General features: G+C 45.6%; 1 protein-coding gene across 2 annotated transcripts in view; it reads right to left on the bottom strand.

Annotated features, from left to right (window-relative positions):
- KIAA2012 (KIAA2012 ortholog) overlaps positions 1-20,721 on the bottom strand; it is a 427,155-nt gene that overhangs the window by 57,103 nt on the left and 349,331 nt on the right. For both annotated transcript variants that reach the window (XM_069615509.1, XM_069615508.1), the window contains 2 exons: positions 19,923-20,124; positions 6,938-7,079 (listed from right to left, as the gene is read on the bottom strand). In XM_069615509.1, coding sequence (XP_069471610.1) covers positions 6,938-7,079; positions 19,923-20,124 — 344 coding nt within the window. The remainder of the gene's footprint in view (positions 1-6,937; positions 7,080-19,922; positions 20,125-20,721) is intronic.

The following is a 20,721-nucleotide window of genomic DNA, read 5'->3' as shown; positions in this document are numbered from 1 at the left end:
ATGTGCCCAGGGAACTGAGTTATGCAGTACAAAGGTCCACTTCTTATCTTATTCGGCATAAGGGCTGTACTGTGCTGCATGTGCATAACACGGAGGACAAAAGGATGTTTTGGGAACTGCAAAGGGAGCCCCTTAAAATGCCACAAAGGTGGACATCATAGTTGTGAATCAGAGACAGCAGTTTAGTGCAAATGCTACTTGGCAGAAAGGTGCAAGTGGCACCAGGTAATAACTGTGGCTTCACATCACACGTTTGGTGTAGGAGGCAACTGGCAATTACACCTGCTGCATGGAGGGCACTTCATATGCTTGAAGGCCAAGGGAACATTTAAATGGTGTGTAGTTCTGCACCACACCTGCAAAAAGTACTTGTCATATGTCAAAAGGCACAAAGGTGAAATATATCCATGCTAGGTACAATGGTGCGTTCTATGCACAGGACAGAAAGGGAACCACAATATGTATACACAATATGAATGTTAAGACAGCCACAAAAACTGCTAAGATGTGTTCTTGATGATAGCCCTTGAGCATCTTTTGCAATTGCAAAGGGGGCGTGGGGGTCCGCGACCTCCGTTGTCTGGAATGTGCCTGGGGATGTTTGAGCATCCAAGAGTGTCTGTGCGCACGGCAGCACTGGGTTAGATGCTGTGGGCGCCATGATATGGTCGATCCACTGCAAGTATTTTCCATTCGGTGGATTGCCACCCTCCGGGATCTAAGTCTTGGCACCAGGCTCCCTGAGCGAGCTGCCTTCCTCGTCCTATTGCAACTATGAAAGAGGCGGATGTGCTGTGGGATGCCCCAGTCAGTGATGGAAGCAGGAGATGCATGGAACTCTGGACGTTAGCTGAGTGGTCGTACCATGAATGCCAATCGGACCTGCCCGAGAGGATGGACAAATGACCGGTTGAATGCTACTCTTTACTGCACTCAGATGGCCCGAGTGATCAACCTATCTTGTCGAATAAAGTCCAGTCCTGCTAAAGCCTGGTTCAAGCGTCATCGGGAGGATAGCTCAGGGGCAACGTGCTCGCCTTGCAAGCTAGATGGCACAGAGCACCACAGGTTCGATCCCCGGGTCCGCGCTTAGAAACCTCTGGGTATTAAGCACGTTATAAATAACCTATCATATCATAGGTGCGCTCATCATTGAATATTACAGGGATGTTCACCAGTACAGTCTCTCTCTTTGAGAGGAGGACAGCCCTACTTTGCGCCTGTGTTATAAGGCCTGGAACCTTTTTTTTAAGTTCATATCTGTAGCCTTTTCCGTGTTTGCAACATTGGGATGTGCCCTCGCGGACCTAGGTCTCTCAGAGATAAGGTTAGGGTCTCCAAGGACACCCACCCCTTGCAGGTAACCTTGAATGGTTAGTTGTGTGGAAGCCACCAAGTTTGTGGCAGAGATTCATCTGATTTGAGACCCCGTTTGGGTGCGGTCTTAAGAGTACGTTCACAACTAAGAAAAATTCAAGAGTAGCATTTTTCAGTTTGTAACTTCCTGGCTACTGACTACTTATTTATTCAGGACATTACTTCCACACAATCGGGACGATAGCTCAGCGGCAACGTGCTCACCTTGGAAGCGAAACGACACGGAGCAACACAGGTTCGATCCCCAGGTCCGCGCTTAGAAACCTCTGGGTATTAAGCGCATTATAAATAACCTATCATATCATATCTTCCCCTCAAATATTCTCTTGGATTCATGCAAATAATTTGTGTAGTGTCTACATTCCACAGAGATAGTGCCACAGAGATAGTGTGCTGAGCTCCCATTTGAAGTAGGTCCAGAGAATTCAAGCTCTAGGTTTACACTGGCACAAGCCTGGGGATACCATCCAGGCACAGAGGAGAGAGCCAAAAGCAGGCAGAGGCACAATGTGTGTCAAGAAGACCTTAATTTTAGAAGAAAGCATAGGCATAGACAAATGCCATACCGCGGAGTAGACAGAAGAGATGGCTGAAGTGGTCCCTCTGAGGTGGACGTGGAGCTGAAGGCTAGTGGGGAATCTGCTACGGCTGATAACGCGCCTGCATACTGGGCTGATGGACCATAAGGAGCCTAGCAGATGCACACGTGTATCATGGATAACATATTCCATTGATAGCTCTTTGAGCTGGTTGCACATGCTGAGAAGTGTACATAGGCATCACAGGGGAAGGAACTTATAAAGGAATCCACAGTGGAGGCGACAAGTGTATGAGCGGAGGAAACGAGGGATAGTACGTAGTGACCTGCGTCATTGCTGGAACCATCACTCTTAGTAATAATTGCACCAGCAAAGGTTCTGCTGTCACACTAAGGGGATGGGTAACCTTCAGAGGAGCTAACGCAGGCCTTGCAAATTCTTAAAAATCCCACTGGACCTGCAGGGCGAGTTCCTTTGTTTACATACTCGACCTAAGAGAAATGCACCCGCCCAATGGTGACTGGAGACAAAATATTAACCAGTGTTTTCTGCAAAATGGTGCCTGCCACTATAAGCACACTTCATATTTTGCACAATGCGGCTACTGAAAGGCCAGCCATGCACACTGATACTTTTATTTGCCATTTTCTGCAGATAACGTTTGTTTGCAGTAAATGACAAATAAAAGTCCCAAACCTCCCCATACTTGCCATTAAGGTCTAGCACCATGCAAATGGTACTCGGTACTCATAAAATCTCCTTGCCAATGCGAGTGGGTAGTAGATTTAGCAAGCCCTGGGCTAACCTTGTTGACCAAGCGGGGTCAAAAAGAGCATCTCCTAGTAAAATTGAGCCATAAAGTCTCCAAAATATGGTCACCTGATCTCATGACAAAGGCGGTAACTGTGACTTCAGACACAGTGGATCACCTTGGGGTAACAACCACCGTCTTAGGACTTTTGGGAACTCCTGTTTGCCCCCAGAGACCAGTTCAATTCAGGAGTAGCCCAACGAGGCACACTGAATTGGGGTGACAGAAACAACATTTCTCATTTTACTGTCATCTCTTTCCAGGGACTGGTACAACTGGGATGTGACAAGTTGGAGACACAGCGTCACATTCCAGGCCAATAGCAGAGTGTGACATAAGAGACAGTTGCTTGAGCTTCATGTACCGGGATTGGGTTTTCCAGGAGCAATTCATTGATTGGAAGAGTCCCAAGGACACAATGGGCCTCATTACTAATCAGGTGGTCCGGAAATAACGGTGGCAGTAAACCCGCCGCCACCGTTGTTTCCGGACCGTCTGATCCCGACTCCTACGGGCGGGAGGTGATGTTCCCGCAAAGTTTTACCTGGCGGGTTTAACACCGCCCGCCTGCAGGCGGACGAGGAAACACTGGCAGCATTACGAGATGCTGCTGGTGTTTCCATGATCCCCATTCCCATCGAGTCCCATAGTCCCATAGGACTCAATGGGAATGGGGATTAACACCATTCCGCCTCCGTGATTCCCGGGCAACCGGGGTTGTAATGCCCCGGTAATTCCGGGAATCAGGGAGGCGGAATGGTAATACGAGTCTGGCGGTAACCAGGCGGTTTTACCGCCTCGGTTACCGCCGGACCTGTAATGAGGCCCAATGACACGTGTGCCCCCTGAAGAAGTGAGAGGCACCGGGAGCAAATGTAGACCTTGAGGGCACATCTGGTGAGTGCCTGGCATTAGACCGGACACGTGCCATTGTTAGGTAATGGGGACACCTTGTGATAGCCCCTGAAAGCATCTTGGGCCAGCCTCGGGTGTTAGCTGGCACATGCTCCTTGGAACCGGCCCTGGCACTAGGGCTTGTTGACACTTTGCTGTCGTTTGTGGTGGAGCAAGTGCTGTCGGGGTTGGCCCTCTGACAGCTGGGATCCTTCCATATAGACTGCATGGAAAGAACAGATCACCCTTTTCTCACCTTCTGCTTATTAGCAATGAATTCCCAGAATCCCCAATGGTTGCAAATTCCCAGAAGCTTACAATACTTGCATAAATGGGCCTGAGCTGAAAAGGAATCATAAATAAGACAAATGTGATGGGGACTTGAGCCCCACAAAAAAAGCCTGGTTAGAATCTGCCTCTGAGAAATCAGATTGACGGGGCCCTCAGTCGTTAAAGCGGATATCAGCGGAATAAGTGGGATCCCTGAGAATAAGCGATGGAAAGCAGATGAACAGGCCAACTCTGGGCCTCAAAATGAGCAAAGGTATTAGGACGAAAACAAGGGTGTGAGAAGGACCTGGTCTTGCTGTGCCAAGTGACGCCTGAAGCCCTTGAGAGGAAGGCCAGGGGGTAAGTCAGGGAAGACACGCATGGACAGGGACAGGCACACTTTCAGGCTTACAAATGTTTAAATGTATTATGATTTGTGCAATAAATGCTAAGACCACGGCTCTACACCACCCTCCACATATTGGGAGAAAATCCTGTTCGTCCGATGGACAGAGGCACTCAGGTCTAGCAGGTTAGCAATGTGTTGACCTTCCAAGTGTTTAACAGAATGTAACCTGCACGGGCAGATTAATTTGCAGCAACACACATAGCAGCATGGCAAATTAAGAACCACAAAGCAGGAAATGCAGCTGTGTCCGACAGGACAAGCCTGCGTTCTCTGCGTTCCACTTCTGCAGTCCCTTGGTGTGCTTGTTTTGTCCTCGTCATTCCTGTTTTGCTCCCCCTCGCCCCCTTCCCTACTCTCCCTTCAACTTCTCTCATATGTGCGGTCATTGGTTGCGCTGGCCTATTAACTTGGGCCATGACTGGTTGGCAAAGACCTTCCCTCGAGTGGTTATCTCCTACATAGGGGACCAGCCGAAGAACCCCAGTAGCACTCGTCTACATACGACGGCTCGGCAGGACCTATGTACTCATTGGAAGATTCATGAGTGAAACTTGTGGAACTCCAATGAGCAGAATCCATGTTTAGGAAAGCATTTTAGATCAAACTGAATACTGTGGCCAACAATAATATTTGTCTGTTCCATGAAAGGATATTGGTGACAAGCGGGAGCTTTAGGTGAGAATGGAACACAGCAATGAGTATGGACAGTTTAGTTCCATTCAGTTCCCCCCAAAGAAAAGACTAGATTAGACTGCAGAGGTTAGAGACCTCACCACTGGCACAGCATTGGGGGTTTGCATACTGTGTACACCAGGATGCATTATGGGTATTGAAAGGAGGGAGTTAAAAAAAAACAAAGCTCATCAAGATCAAAGATGTTCTTCCCAAAATAGTGTTGAACCGCAGTTAGGGAGATTTCTGGGGGGGATATCCTTGCTTCCAAGTGTTACAGAAAGTTGTCGGACTGAATTCAAGGTTAGCCAGCCTGTCCCTTGGACCACTGAACCCATGCCAAAATACCACTTTGCTCTGAGAGTTACGGTGTGCAAATTGGGAAATCGCAAGTCCCCACCTACAAGGAGCAGGGACTGCCAAGCACAGTGTGTGCTTGTCAATACAGATGGCCTTCTCTTTTAGACTAGTCATCTGGGCAGAAGGTGGATTAAATGAATACAAACTAGGCTTTAAGGCACCAATGAATGAGAGAGACAGAGGTGGGGGAGGGAAAAGTGAATCTCCTTTGCTTTGGGTGGTCCTTGCATCATTTCTGCAGCGCCTAAGTGACCTGTCTGTAATCTATCTTTACTCTTTTGGAGAAGTGGCTTTCAGACCTGGACACAGGTGCCTTACAAAGTGGTAACACAACATCACTTTTTCTGCTGCTGAAGCCACTACCTCCACATCACAATATTCTCTTTGCTCCCAGAAGCACTCAATCACACTGTTTAGGAACTTTATGACCACGGATGAGATAACCATAGGATCTTACTCGTATGCTCTGAGATCCTCTGGGTAGGGCCAGTGCTGTATACAAGTCCAAATAAATAATATGCTATGACTTCCCATGCTCTTGCTTCATGGTGGACTGCTCTTCTGGGTTTCCTCACCTCCCAAATTAATTCTTAGAAACCTCCTGTGTTCCTCCTTCTCCAAGAATTAATGTATGCAACTCTTCATGCCATATGCACCAATTGGTACCATGTCTTCCAGTTGTTTTATAATCTCATTGATAACGGTTTGTAAAGACTGGGGTCTAGTCCATGAAACATACAGCACCCATTGGCCACCATCAGCTCTCTCAGCATGATATATTCACACTCGTCAATTCTTAATCCTGTCCAGTTACTGTAGATACGAGATACGTTCTGAGTCTACTTACCATGCCTATCAGTCTTCAATGTGTAACCATGCTCTACAAAAGAGGGCAAAAATAATGCCATCCGGAAGTTCTAAAAAAAAGTACAGAAATACTACATTCTAAAATGGCAAATATGGTGGTTGGCGATACTGGAACAAAGATAAGGAAGGTTACAATTGCCCTTCATATACGTTTAGAGGGGTCCAAAAAAGTTGCCTAAAGAGTCCAACAATAAATACAGCTGTACCTCAGGAATTATAAGGGAGAAAGAGAGGAAGAGAAGAGCTGACATCAGCGCCATTTACACAATTCTGCTAGGTCCAAGGTAATATAAATTCAGTTAATAGGTTTTGCTAGACAATTGTCTGGTAACAAACAAGGCAATGTTTAGATCCAGTTAGAATGTAATATTTCTTGTGAAATGAAGTTGAGTCTTCCTCTAACTTCTTGCAGTATACCATGTCTAATTAATTATTTTGGGATCGGAGATTGATTTAGACAATGTTTCTAATTTCACCAACTAGAAGGCAATAATTTTGCCTGGCCACATCTGGGTGACGTTTCATGGCTTGCTTCAACTCATCTTGTCAACAAAGATTAGCAAGGCATGGGAGAATAGGAGAATCCTTCTGTAGTTGACCTAAAGTAACAAGGACAACCTAACACCATACGTCAAGAATCATAACGGACATGCTAATTTATCATGAGTTCGGATGATGATCTTGGACACTTTTTGCTAGGAAGAAAAACTATATCTCGAATTTCAAAACCTTTCTTACCTACTACAAAGACAGCCTTGGCCTTGGGCTTCTCCTTATCACTCTTCTTCTTCTTTGTCTCTTTTGGAGCAGCCTGTGGCTTGGCCGCCGTTTCACTTTTCACCTTGCTCTTGCCTTTGATTTTTGTTGCTCCTTTTTCTTTCTGTAAATGAGAATGTTTAAACAAATGCTTTATTAGCCAATGAGTTGTAATCAATAAAGATTCCAAGTTAAACGCCTGCCTTTGTCAGCACCTGGTCACTAATGGACACAATTGTGTTGGACTCTTGCAATCGATTTATTTGAGGGATTTTCCTCATCGATTTAATTTAAGCTTTGAGTATGGTCTCGGTCTCGGGATGATAGCTCAGGGGTAACGTGCTTGCCTTGGAAGCAAGACTACATGGAGCAACACAGGTTCGATCCCCGGGTCCGCACTTAGAAACCTCTGGGTATTACGCGCGTCATAAATAACCAATCATATATGTGGCCTTAGCCGATCTTTGCACATAGCTGAGATTACAAGACACCTCTGCACCCATGCAGCAAACATTGGAAATATATTTATATGAAGAAAACTTAGAAGCATGAAGTTACCTTTATGTAGATGTTAACACTACGAGCTCATGAATCGTTTCTATTTACAATCTGCAGGAGTTTTGCCATCTACTGGCAAGGGAAGGTACTTCTACACATAACTGTTTAATTATTGCATGCAGTGAACAACTTAACACCAATTATCTGTGCGTACGCCATTACGCCACGATGCTCGCTTACTCTACTTGTCACACAACTTTGCCATTTTGCTTGTATTAATCCAATGAAAGATGTATGATCTGATGCCTCAGGAGCCATGATTAAGAAAGATCCAGGGACTAGGAGTAATAGATTCACAAAAAAGGTGACCTCATCCTAGTCCCAATTGTTAGCTCTTTCCAATGTCCAACATTTGTGAAGACACCCAAGCCGATTGCAAATAAGAATGGCCGGAGGAAGAAGCAGCATTGGGCACATTCTCTGTCCCAGATCTGGGGCATGATGGGGTGGTCAGGGCATCCCCCATATTGCACCTCTGTGCCAAGCATCATGCCATGGGTGGTGATCCGCCCTTGCAGCATCCCCAAAGAGAAGCCGGGGGCGTTGGCAGGCCACACACTAATCCATCTTGCTATGGAGGCTTTAGAGGGTGCATCAGAACCTCTGCAGGTCACTGAAAGCTCAAGAGAGGATCCAAAAGAATGTGTGCAACCAAGAGAGGGCTTCTGGGAGCATTCCATGGCCAGGTGATAGAGCGTCTACTCTACAAGAATGCATGTGGACAGAGCAAGAGTACGATGAGAAAGATCTCCTTATTTAAGTGAAACTTAAATGTGTGGGTTGTGCGCAGCAACAGTCAAGATAGTGTAGGTTGCTGATGAGCATAGGGAGGCCTTAAGGGTTGCTTATGTACCTTGCTGGGGTAATCGAAATAAGAACAGGTATCCCTGGAGCCCTTAAGGAGAACCTCCTGTTAGCGTTTCCCACACTTACCTGAGGTTTGGAGGATTGACTTGTAGTGTTTTGGTCTTACTGGTGCCCCGGCTCAGTGGCGGTACATTCCCTGAAGTACGATACCTGGGTGTCATGCCAATATTGCACCTGTAGGTGCCCACTTGGTATGGGCAGATGATGGGGCGCACCATGTTGGGAGAGAGGCATATGCGGGGGGGGGACCTCTGCCACCCTTCGCAACTGGCACAGTCCATCGCAATGCTGCCAGTCACAACAGCGTGTGCCATCTTCATCATGTTCAGCACTCTCAACAGGACAGATAGAAGAGCTGACCAGTGATTGTTTCTGAAACTCTCCTAAAGTTGATGCTCTGCTTTCCTGGGCCCCAGTCCTCCTTTATCCTCCCCCGTTTCCCAGATGCGCCATTATCCTACTCGTCCTGCCCAATGTAGAGTCATCCTACTGGCATCGTGTCGCCTACCTCTCCTGAATGCTCAGGCGCTGTCTCTGAGCAACATTCTGAATCTTCTGCTGCATGCCCAGCTATTTGTGGCACAGAGTGTCTAAAGTGAAACTGCACGCCATGGTGCAAAGACAGGAACTGTACCACAGACACTTCAACCACTTGGTGTGACAGACTAATGATGACCTGGCCTAAGGTCAGTCAGTCACTTAAACTCAGGTGACTTGGAGGGCCATACATAATGTCCTGGAGGGCCGCACATTGTGCACCATTGATCCAGAGCCTTTAAATAGGTTGTGTAGGCATCAATTTGCATCTTTGATTGTCCTAGTTGTTATGCAAAGGATGAGATACTGGTAACAGGAAAATCCAGGGGATTGATGTGCCTTTCAACAGCCCCATGTCAGGAGCGATTTGTGTTGCATTTTTGCTGAAGATTTCCCAAGAATCCCGAAGACATCCATGTGTTCCAAGCAGTGGGAAGGTCAGTTCCCCCTGGTACCAAGCATTCAAGTTCAACAAACGAAGGGAGAGGTGGGGGACCTGGCTCCCTCTTTGCATAAAAGGTTCTGAGCCATTGGTGAGATGAAGCAGCTCTGAGTGGCAATGACGGAGGTGGCAAACTTGGCAGGTAGAACAAAGGTGCAATCTCGTCTGCTTGAGCATTCTGGTGTTCCTTTGTTTTAGGGGCATTGGCGTGTATAAATACATGCTTTCAATCCCTCTATCACAAACGCACCTGCCGGAGAATGCAATCTTAGCCTCATCCAAGATGGACACTCTGCAGACTTTGTAATAGGCTGAGAGGAAAAGTCATCTATTGGGGGGAAGCCCTCACTGTGACGGTGTCCTTGATAACTGAATGATTTATCTCCTGCTTACGTGCAATCGAGAGGTGTCTGCTGCGAGCTGCTTGGATATTTACAGCAATTTTGACACTAGGAGCTTTGTCCCCAGTGAAGCTGCCTGATTCCAAATGTCCATTGCCACCTAGCATAGATAAGGGTGCTATGCCAACCCTGCATTCCAAAGTAGTGTAAGGCAGTAGTGATGTCAGTGTGCATCATGACTTCCTTGGAATGAATCACCAGGGAACAGGCCTCAAACGCTAGAAAGATCTCCTTCAGCTCCAATAGGACTATGTGGAGGTATGGATCCGATCTGTTCCACGGAGCATATAATGGTGAACCGCCGTAATGGGTCTTGCACCCACTGAGTGGTGCTGGAAATGAGGGGGCTGAAGAGGCCACCCCCAAGTTCTTGGTTGAATCTCTTCAAACGTCTTTTAATTTAGTGAAATTCTGTTGATTTGGCGAATGGAGCAATACGTTTGTCCAGAATTAGCACCAAGCAAAGAGATGGTAGAAGGAGTTGACTACTTGAGTGAAGTAGGTCAGTATCTGTTCCTGGGTATAAGGATTTCTTTTCATCAGTGTTACCTTTGTCAAGATCCATCATTCAGTTTCTTTCAACTTTCCCCTTTTGCCATCAGTGTGTTTTGCTTTGCCTCTTTGAGTGTTGATTAATCTAAGGCTCTGCACTTGGGCTTCTGATTTGTGCTTTCCAAAATCTCCAGACAGTGCAGAAGCAGATTAATCAGCTGGGTCTCTGTCTTATGAAGGAGGCCTAATACATACGCCACACTGCTCGTTAAGAAGCCAAGCGGGTCCAGTACTCTGTGGCTGGACTTTTAAAAGCTTATTCAGTGAACTTCAGTGAACTTCCTATCTTTCAGCCTGTCTTCCCTCGGGGTCCACTCCCTCTCTGTTCAGGCCACATGCCTATGGAAATCTATGTGAATGTGTGCAGAGTTGAGGGTTATTTACTGCTTGGCAAAGCACTGAACTCTTGTCTCTGTGACCAGTTAAAGTAGAAATAGAAATAGATGAAGCTGCGGAGGCCGCCTTTGTAGCCGTCCATACAGAACAGTTATATACCTGTTGCTTGGAGGCTCAGACGTTTCTAGAACAACCAAGATAGCAACCATAGGTAGGCCAGCAACTGTCTAAAGGCCTACTGTATTGCCACAAATCTCTAGAAAGGAGGAAAGTCTTGTGCAAGATCAGAGTCCAGAAAGAGGCTAAAATATGGATCCTCTATGTAGGTTGTAAAGACACCATTGGGGTATTTATGTAAATGTCCACAGAGAAGAGTGCCCCGTGGACCAGTTTAAGGCTGGAAGGAGCCATCGTGGAAGACACGGATGACTGGGAGTCAATTACATCATTTTGGTTCCGCTGCAGAGGAACGGCTGGTTTGGGCTTCCATCCTTATTTTCTCTTCTTAATGAGTGAAAGAAAATGTGAATTCGAAGAAGGAATGGCACAGGTTTTTGGGCATTTGGGCCTTGAAGAGGTAGGTTCTAAGGCAGGGATCTTCAACCTTTGGCTCCCCAGAAATGTTACACCACAACTCCCTCAGAATTAGCCAGTAAAGTCAATGGCAAAGGGCCCAGGAAGCTGTAGTCCAAAACATCACGAGAGTCACAGATTGCAGACCCTGTTCTAAGGGATAATACAGAAGGAGGTGTTGGTTGCCAGATGCTTAATGTGCTCCAGATGAAGTCCTACCAGACTGGTATCCTATGCCATCAATGAATGCTAAAAAGTTACGATCACCTTGGCAAAGTGGCCCAAAATCAGGCCAGGAGTAGGACCCAGGGGGTATTGGCCCAAAATACTGGGAAAAAATAATGCTGAATGCACGTTTACTGCACCTTTGGCTGCAACCATAGTACCAAATCCCATTATACCGAACAAGGGGAGTATGGGATGCAGGGCCATCCCCTGCTCCCCTTGTTCGCTATACATTAATAGCGGCGGACAATAAAGTAAAAAGAAAAAAAAAGCACCCTGCGGTGCCAGCGTTAATCCACGTTAGTGGAAGGGAACTGACGTTGCAGGATAGAGAGGAGTCGGCGGCACATGCCGCTGAAAGGTAAGTAGAGTAAAAAGGGGTAGCGGGTATGGGTATCTATGTGATCACTGCACTGCGCGATTTTTAAAGTCGACATTTTGCTTGTTGGAATTTCGGGCTGTGCAGTAATCACACTGCGGGGTAACAGACATCTGTTGGCAACCTCTAGGTTTAAAGTGGGCAAGCTGAGTGGGCATCACCACTGGTTGGTACATCATGTTGTGCCCATTGTTCAGGGATAATCAGAAAGCAGTTTTTTACAGGAAGGGGCCATCAAAGACCAGATTCACACAGACATTTGCTAGAATGGTGGGCACAAAATGGTGGGCATCAGAGCGGCAGGAGACTCATTGAGCCCCAGGGCATGGGTACATGGCACCTGTACACTCCAACTTTTAATCCGACAGCCAAAAGTGATTTTGAGTGAATTTGTGAGTGATGAAGTTGGAATGGCAAAGTGTAAAAGAGGGAATTGCATGTGAAACCTGTGAGTAATATTTGATTGTAACCTATCCTTTGACCTACAAGTACACATGCATTCCAAGGACCGCTGCATACACCTTTGCTAACTAAGAGCCATCCTTCCCTTTCTGCAACTCGTAAACAAAATTGACTTCATCCTTACAGTTGTCACTTCCAGAATGTATGAATGCAACAGCGTATGCCTCAATATGCCAGATGTACCCCCTTTGAAACTCCAAAAAGTCAAAGATCTGTCCGTCTAGCCTTATATTTTGATGGCGACGTCAAGTCCACACTACTGTAAGAATAAGGGCTCTACAACGCCTCACAATAAAAGAAATACTCCACGTTCAGTCCTTCTGCTTGGTACATAACCCCCTTCAAGTTAGTGCCCCTGTGCAGCCCAAACCGTGCAGGATTTTCTAACGCTATGGACTGCTATGACGCTTACGATCTATAAATGTAAACCTACTCAATATTGGCCCCAACAGGTACAAGAAATGCAGTGACAGAACTCTACATTTTCCAGGCTTAACTCTGTGGAATGCTCCCCAAGCTCACCTCTGGGCTGAGCCTGACCTCCTCAAATTCAGGGGAAGAGTGAAGACTCTCCTCTCCCACAAGGCCTTCGACGACATGAACCGATATGGGTTTTTAAAACTTCATCAAGCCCACAGGAATAGACAGAAAACAGTCTAGCCCTGTTTATTATTTCTCTTTTCCCGGTCAGAAGCGTAAGACTGCCCTGAGACTGCACCTGGAATTGCCGCCTCTGTCTGGGCTCTTGCACTGATTGTCATTGCCTACTCTGTAGACCTAAAAGGTGTTATTGACCTACTGATTCTACACCCACACCAGTGGTCTCTGGGGCATACTCCTGTTCATCCTCTGAGTATTCCCCCACCCTTCTGGAACTCAGGCGGCCATTTCAGGGGTGTTTAGCACTTCCCAAATCCCTAATAAATAACGTATAGAGCCCATAGCTCTGTAGCCTAGACTTTCTGAGCAGATTGTGAAATGCTTGTGCAAAGTCAACACACCGGCGGACCTTGTATCCCTCGAGGTCTTACGTACCAAATGGCCGATCCTGATATCCAAAGCCAAGTATACTCTTACACCACCACAATTATGGCAGCCTCTCATAGGGGCAAGGCACTTTTCGCACCAGTCAAACACTGTTCGAACCTCAGACCACACCTAGAGGTAACAGAATACTGGGAGAACTGTGAAGCTATCAATAAGTTCTTCATTAACAAGAGCTATACCATCAGGCTCCACATGGAGGGACCCACATTCTCTGACCTCCCCTACATGTATCTAAACACGGCTGATCAACCCTGGGCCCACTTGTCTACCTTCTCACCTGACGACCTCTCATACACTCTTGAATCTTTATAACTTACCTCTTACACTGATTACATCTTTCATGCCACCATTCTTGAAAGAATTACATGTCTTGCTCTTACCGCTCGTCTTAGGATAGTCAACGCCCCCCTGAGCTAGGGACTATCACCAGATGTCCTATAAACAGGGCTCCTATTCCCACTCCTGAAATGACCCAACCTTGACTGAGAAGATCTAGCAAACTGCTGGCTGATTACAAGCCTTCTGTTTATCGGTAAAGTCATCAAGAAGGTAGTTGCCAACCAACCACTTACAAAGATCAAGCAGGTGGTTGATGGTCCCCTTCAGGTCATGGACAAAGGAAGCTTGGGCCTGCTAATCCTCCAGGACCTTTTGGCTGATTTGACATGTCAACCATCACACTGTGCTCACCCTCCTTCCCTACAGGATTGGCTTCTCTGGCAGCATCCTCAAAAGGTTCACATCCTACCTGCCTGGAAGACCAGGCAGTCTAGATGGGCTCCCTGAAGTTTGAACACCACCTTTTCACTTGTGGAGTCCCTCAGGTATCCATTCTCTCGCCAGTCATCTTAAACCCTTATATGGAACCTTTATATGGTTACTCCTAGATAAACCCAACATCACAATACACCAGTACGCAGGTGATACACAGTTGTACCTATAGGTCAAAGGGCCACAAGATCTTGTTCGGCTTCGCTCATGGCTTCAACCATTCAAACATGGAAGACTAGTGTCTACTTGAAGCTTACCCAACCCATCATACTTATGAGCCACCTTTCCAAGCAGAAACAAACTCCAAGGTGACTGCACGGACAAAATGCACTTAAATGAGTTCAACCCCAACCTCACCCACTCAACCTCACCCACACAAACCATTCCTAGGATTCTTTATGGATAGCAATCTATCCTTCCCACAATACATCGTGAAAAAGGTCCAAATAGCTTGGTACCACATCTCTATACTCGGCAGGGTCAAGGTCTGCTTCTGGCACAGGATTTACAAATGATGTGCAGGCCCTAGCGATCTTGCTTATTGACAGTGGTGTTATCCTCCTCACAGGGCTGCTGGATGTTCAACAGGCCCCCTTAAAACAGGCCCACCATTCCAGGTCTCACCTCACCAATGGCTCTATTATTTTTGGCAACACCACTGCCACCTTGTGTGAATTACACTGACTCCCTATCCCAGCTAGGATCTGGTTCAAAATCATGTGCCTCACCTATAAGGTAACTACCGCTAGTATGTCAGCCTACCTGGTGCCCAAACTAAAAACATAGGGCCGCACACGATCATCTTGCAGTAAGATCACCACCAGACTGGAAACTAGACTGCCTCACAAGTAGAAAACTAGGAAACAGTCTTTCTCATGCTACGCTCCGGGCCCTGGAACTCTATGCCGCTGGCAATCCAGGCAGCTCCAAGTTTGTTTCAGTTTAGCAGTTTAGGAAAGAAACAAAGACCTTGCTCTTCCAACAACACCTTGGTGTAACCTAGATTGGGGTTATCCTGTTCACACACCATCCGTATATACCCGGGAGGATAGCTCGGGGACAATGCGCTTGCCTTGGAAGCAAGACGACGCTGGGCAACCCAGGTTCGATCCCCAGGTCCGCGCATAGAAACCTTTGGGTTTTAAGCACATTATAAATAACCAATCACAATCACACTATATATTGTACTGTGATCATTATTGCTAATGTTTACCTAATAACCTGTTAAGGTCTTGCTACCAATCTTTTGCTCTATGACCTGTTCTGCCCTCCATTGCTCACGAGCTATGTTTGCGCTATGAAAAAGTATTATCATAATAATAATACTAAAAAAGAGTAGCATATGAACAGATTAAAAAAGAATGCAGCACAGTGACCCATAGTAATGGGTACGAGGAAGGATGAGCGAAGCAGTCATTGACATTCACTAATAGTAACAGATGAGTACATCTGGTCACCTATTTTCCCATAACTGACTTCCAGTTTCCATGGTTCCATGTGCCAATATCCCCGCAAAAATATTGCCATACAAGAATGGCGCTGTTTTTTTGAAGCAATATTAACCCATGGACCTGTGAGGGACATCCGCGCAACCCCCATCGTTTTTCAAGGGGCGTCCCCTGCAACTCCCGCTCCCATTTACCCCATAAATTATCCCCACTAATAATATTGCCTATTGCGTTTCCCGGTGAGCATATATATGGCGATGTTATTGGTGGGGATAATATTACCTGATACCGTTTCCATACCCTCTGATAAATGTTCCCATAAAAAACAAGAATGCTAATTGATTTATACATTATTTGGATCCGTGTTTTTTTTATTGCATAGACCATGTCCAGGAATAGAACTCCAGAATGCTTTAAGAAGATCCAAAGCATACAGTTACTCAGTTACAAGCAAATGCACAAACGAAACCGTTACACAGGAACAGCACGCACACAGCGCAACGGTGTAGAGTACAACTATGCGACTGGAACAGTGAATTGCTCTCATGTGTCAAGTAGTAGCCGCAGGAGGCGGGTTGGTTAGAATCTACCATGTTGAGGACGGATATTCTGAAGATGGAGCATGGGGCAATGTCAGTAAGGTGGGGAAGAAGGGCCTAGACCTGTTTTCAGAGGCTGATGTCTGGTGCTGTTAGAATTTTAGGCGCATTGAGTTTCACTTGCTTTCTTCAGCTCTCAGCTAAAGGGCGAGGCTGAACTACAATGGGAAGCAGTGACCTGAGTGCAGGCGAAGTTCTTGCTGACACTGAGTGCCATAACTATTGATCAAGTGGGAGGTAGCATCTATGAGCAAAATTGCCCCCTGGAAATGGTTGCATTCAGCACATTTGAGCAAGCGTTTCAGCAGGACAGAAAGTAGGGTGTCTAATTTGTTTGTTTATTTATTATGCACGCCGGACCCGAGGGTATCAGGGCGCAGGTGATAGGAATACATAACAGAGGTTGCGGAACATAATTAAAACAGTATCCTCAAGGTTACAAAGGTTGAGGATCAAAGCAGGCACGGTGGAAATACACTTGTAGACTTCAAATCATAGATAGCAGGCATACCAGGTGACTATCGTGACTATTGTCTAGCATACATTAGAGGATGCAAAGATACATGCAAACAAGCAAATATTTGTACAAGAGGAGGAAGTGTAGGAGGAGATATTACTTGTCTTTCTCTATGAGCCATTTGATTGGGTTCTGCCTGAATTTGGTAAACGTTTGGTCTGATCTTCGTGTATTTGGTAGGGCGTTCCACAGTTGTGCAGCCCTAACTGGGAAGCTGGAGCCTCCAATGATGGATAATTTGAAACGTGGCACTTGAAGGCAATTAGAGTGGACTGTGTTTGAGGGTCTAATTGTGGTTTTTCTGATGAATCGTTCTGTTAGGTAGCAAGGGGCTTTCTTGTTTAAGCATTTGTGGACGAAGGAAGCAGTTTTAAGATTGATTTTTTCTTGGGTGGATAGCCATTTATGTTTCCTTCTTATTTCGGATATGTGTTCTCTTCTTGGAATACTTAGAGCTGCTCTAAGCGCATTATTTTGGAGTACCTGTATTTTATTGATAATGTGTTTGTTCGCCCCTATGTATAAGGCATTACAATAATCAAGCTTTGATAAGATGAGGGCTCTAGATAAGATCAGGCAACTGTCAGCTGATTGGAATTGTTTCCCAGCGCGTATTAATTTGCGTGTGTATGCTGTGGATGAAGCCAGGGAATTTACCTGTTTGGTGAATGATAGGGTTGAGTCTAAGTAAAAGCCTAGGGTTTTTATATCTCTGGCGACAATGATATTCCCATCAATGATGAAAGACTAGTAGTCATGACTGAGTTTGGTAATGTGAGATACGTGCCTAGGATAATGAGCTCTGTTTTGTCATCGTTCAGGCACAGGCCGTGATTGTCCATCCATGCCTGAACGATGCTATAAACTCTGTTCACCAAAGCCAGATCCTCCTCATAATCCCAAGTGATTGGTAGGAGGATCTGGGTATCATCTGCATAATTAGTGTAGGTGATACCCAGATGGTCAGGTTCATCAAAGAGTGGCTTGGTGAAGTTGTTGTAGAGCGTTGGAGAGACACATGATCCCTGAGGCACTCCGCAAGTAATGGGTATAGGGTCTGCTGCTGCCGATGGAAAGAAGACCCTCATAGTTCTGTCATTGAGGAACGACTGTATCCATGCTATAGCTTCTTTCGCGAAGTGGGCTGCTGAGTCCAGGTGACTGCATAAGACTTCATGGTCCACCAAGTCAAATGCAGCCAAGAGGTCAAGTAAGAGGAGAAGTGCCAGTTTACCCTTATCTCTAAGTGTGTCTATTTGGGCCTTCAAATCGATAAGTGCAGTTTCTGTGCCATGTTGTGGCCGGAAACCAGATTGGCGTGAGCCTAGAAGCAGGTTAAGCTCTAGGAAGTTTTGAATTTGGGTGTATGCTACCTTGTCTAAGATTTTTAATAGGAAAGGCACAGTGGTGATGGGCCTGTAGTTGGTGGGTATATTAGGGTCTAATGTTTGTTTTTTCAGTAGTGGGAGTAACCAGGATTCTTTTAGATTGCAGGGGATGGTGCCAGTGGTGAAGGAGGCGTTGATGAGTTTGGTGATGAAGGGAGCTAGATCTCTGGCAGCGTCCTTGATTAGTTGAGGTGGGCATTGGTCACCTTTGCAGTTGGATAGTTTGAGAGCAAGAATTGTTTTCTCAACCGCAATAATTGAGACTGTGGAGAAGTTAAATTGAGTATGGTCTTTGGGATTGGGCAGAGGTGTTTTATTAAGGGGAGTCTGAGCAGTTAGTAAAGCTTTCTTTTGAGCTATTTTGTTTTGGTGGTTGGTGACTTTGTTGACTAAAGCATGCTGGATGTCCGAGCACCATGTTTTATCTTTGATAGAATCCTCCTGTGCTATGATGGGAGTTTCTAATTCTTTAAGAATGGTGAAGAGCTCCTTCATGCTAGAGTTGGCTTGTGTGATTCTGTCGTTATAAGTTTCTTGTTTGGCCATGAGGATATCCTTTTTGTATTGAGTGGAGATATTAATTAGATTAGTTTTATTTTCTGCTGTGGGATGTAGTTTCCACACTGTTTCACATCTTCTTTTTTCTAATCTTAGGTTTTTTAGGTGAGGTGTAAACCAGGAGTTGAGATGATTTTTGGGTTTGCTTTAGAGGGGCGATACTATCGAGAGCAGTAGTCTTAGTGTTATTATATACTCCTACTAATAGACTAGGGTCTGAATAGTTTGTTAGAGAATTAAGAATGGGTAAGATATGGGGTAGGAGGTTGTCTGCTGTAATGTTTTTCTTATTTCTAGTTAATGTGGGGGGGGGTGGTGGTGTTTGTACGGTTGGTCTTTTAGTATCCATAGTAAATGATATAATTTGGTGGTCAGCCCAGATTTGTAGGGAGATGGAGGAGATGGAGCCGTTACAATTGTGGCTAGATACCCAGTCGAGAGTTCTCCCTTTAATGTGCATAGGTCCGTTCACTCTCTGTGTGAAGCCAAGTTCAGTCAGGATATTAGCTACAGAAGTGGCCTGGTGGTCATTGATATCATCAAATCCTAGGTTAAAGTCTCCTAGCAATAAGGTCTGTGAGGTATTTTTTAGATTCTCTGATATGATGGTGGAAATGTCTTCATTAAAGGAGCTGATAGGGCCTGGTGGTCTGTATAAGAGATGAATGTTTAGAGTTTGGGAGTTGGCAGTAGGTAGTTTGATAGATAGCGATTCACAGGATTTAAGATAGGGCGTGGAGGTTATTCTCATGGAGAGGTTGGTTTTGGCGATGATCGCTATTCCTCCGCCGCGTGAATCTGGTCTGTCTGCTCTAAGGATGGTATAGTTGTCGGGAACTGCTAGGGTCAGTGCAGGGCCTGCTGCTTCACGAAGCCAGGATTCAGTGATAGCAATGAAGTCGTAGTCATCTGCTAAAATGACCTCTGCTATTTCTGTTGCGTGGGCAACTAGGGACCTAGAGTTTATTAGGGAACCTTTAGGGTCTGGTCCTGACTGAAGTAGTTGGAGTGAGTTGAGGGGGGCATGTGAGTTAGTAGTGGTGTTACTTCTTTTAGAATGATTCTTGGAGTTAGGTAGTGGGGTGGTCTTTATTAGGTGGTGTATTTTAGAGCGAATATGGTCTAGATTGGTACCATATCTGATGAGGGGAAATATTTTGGGCAATCGTGCACAGAGTCTAAGGTTTCCCTGTGCTGTGTTGCAAGGGGTTTTTATAATAGGTGCCTCCATGGGTGTACCTGCCTTGTCTAAGGGCAGTTTAGAAGACATAGTGATAATTTACTTTGGGGGGCACACCTATACTTACAGCGGTGAGTGTGGAAGACTGCTGACTTGTCGTCTCAGGCACCGCCAACTCCTCTTGTTCTGTCACGGATAACTTCTCCGCTAGGCTTGATTGTGAGCCAGAACTTGGTGCTGGCTTTGGGATATTGCTGCTAGTGGTCTCCTTTGGCAATAAACTGTCAGTAGATGGTACTGCGGTTCTGTGGCTGGGGTCAGGGCTTGAACTGTAAAGAAAAAAACAAAGAAATGGGAAAAATATCAACATTCTTGCCTCCTTTACCCTTCAACCACTCCCTTTCCTTTATTTTTCTTTCTACCTTTGTTTAATAGTCTTAACATCCTTTTCTTTATTTGTGTTCAAATTCAAGTTCTCTTATTGTGTTTCTTTCTCCTAAAGATGTATCTTTTCTTTATTTATTTCTATTGTATTCTTATTTTTCAAATTTTTGGTTAGTTATCCTTTGTGTTTTTACTTTTCTTTCTTTGGCTCTTTGTATTTTTTCATCTTTGATGCTAATATTCATATTTTGTTTCTTTCAATCTCATCCTTTCTTTGTTATTTTCTCTTTATTTTGTATTTCTTTGTTTCTTTACATTTAATTATAATTCTTACTGTTTAATTCCCATCCTTTCTTTGATTTTGTGACGTGCTCACCAGGTCCCAAATCACTCGGTCCGGTTTCGTGGACCTGGTGGCTTTACCCCCGCTGGCGATTGTCCCGCGGCACCCATCGGCCATGCCCCCTTGCCGCCGTGCCCGCTCCCGCTTACCTGCCTACTGGGGGCTTCAGTGTCTGTGGTGCAGACTCAGTTTCTAACGC

The sequence above is a fragment of the Ambystoma mexicanum genome, chromosome 9, assembly GCF_040938575.1.
Source record: "Ambystoma mexicanum isolate Mex_15411 chromosome 9, UKY_AmexF1_1, whole genome shotgun sequence".
NCBI classification, from domain to species: Eukaryota; Metazoa; Chordata; class Amphibia; order Caudata; family Ambystomatidae; genus Ambystoma; species Ambystoma mexicanum.
This window is presented reverse-complemented; position numbering and strand designations above follow the sequence as displayed.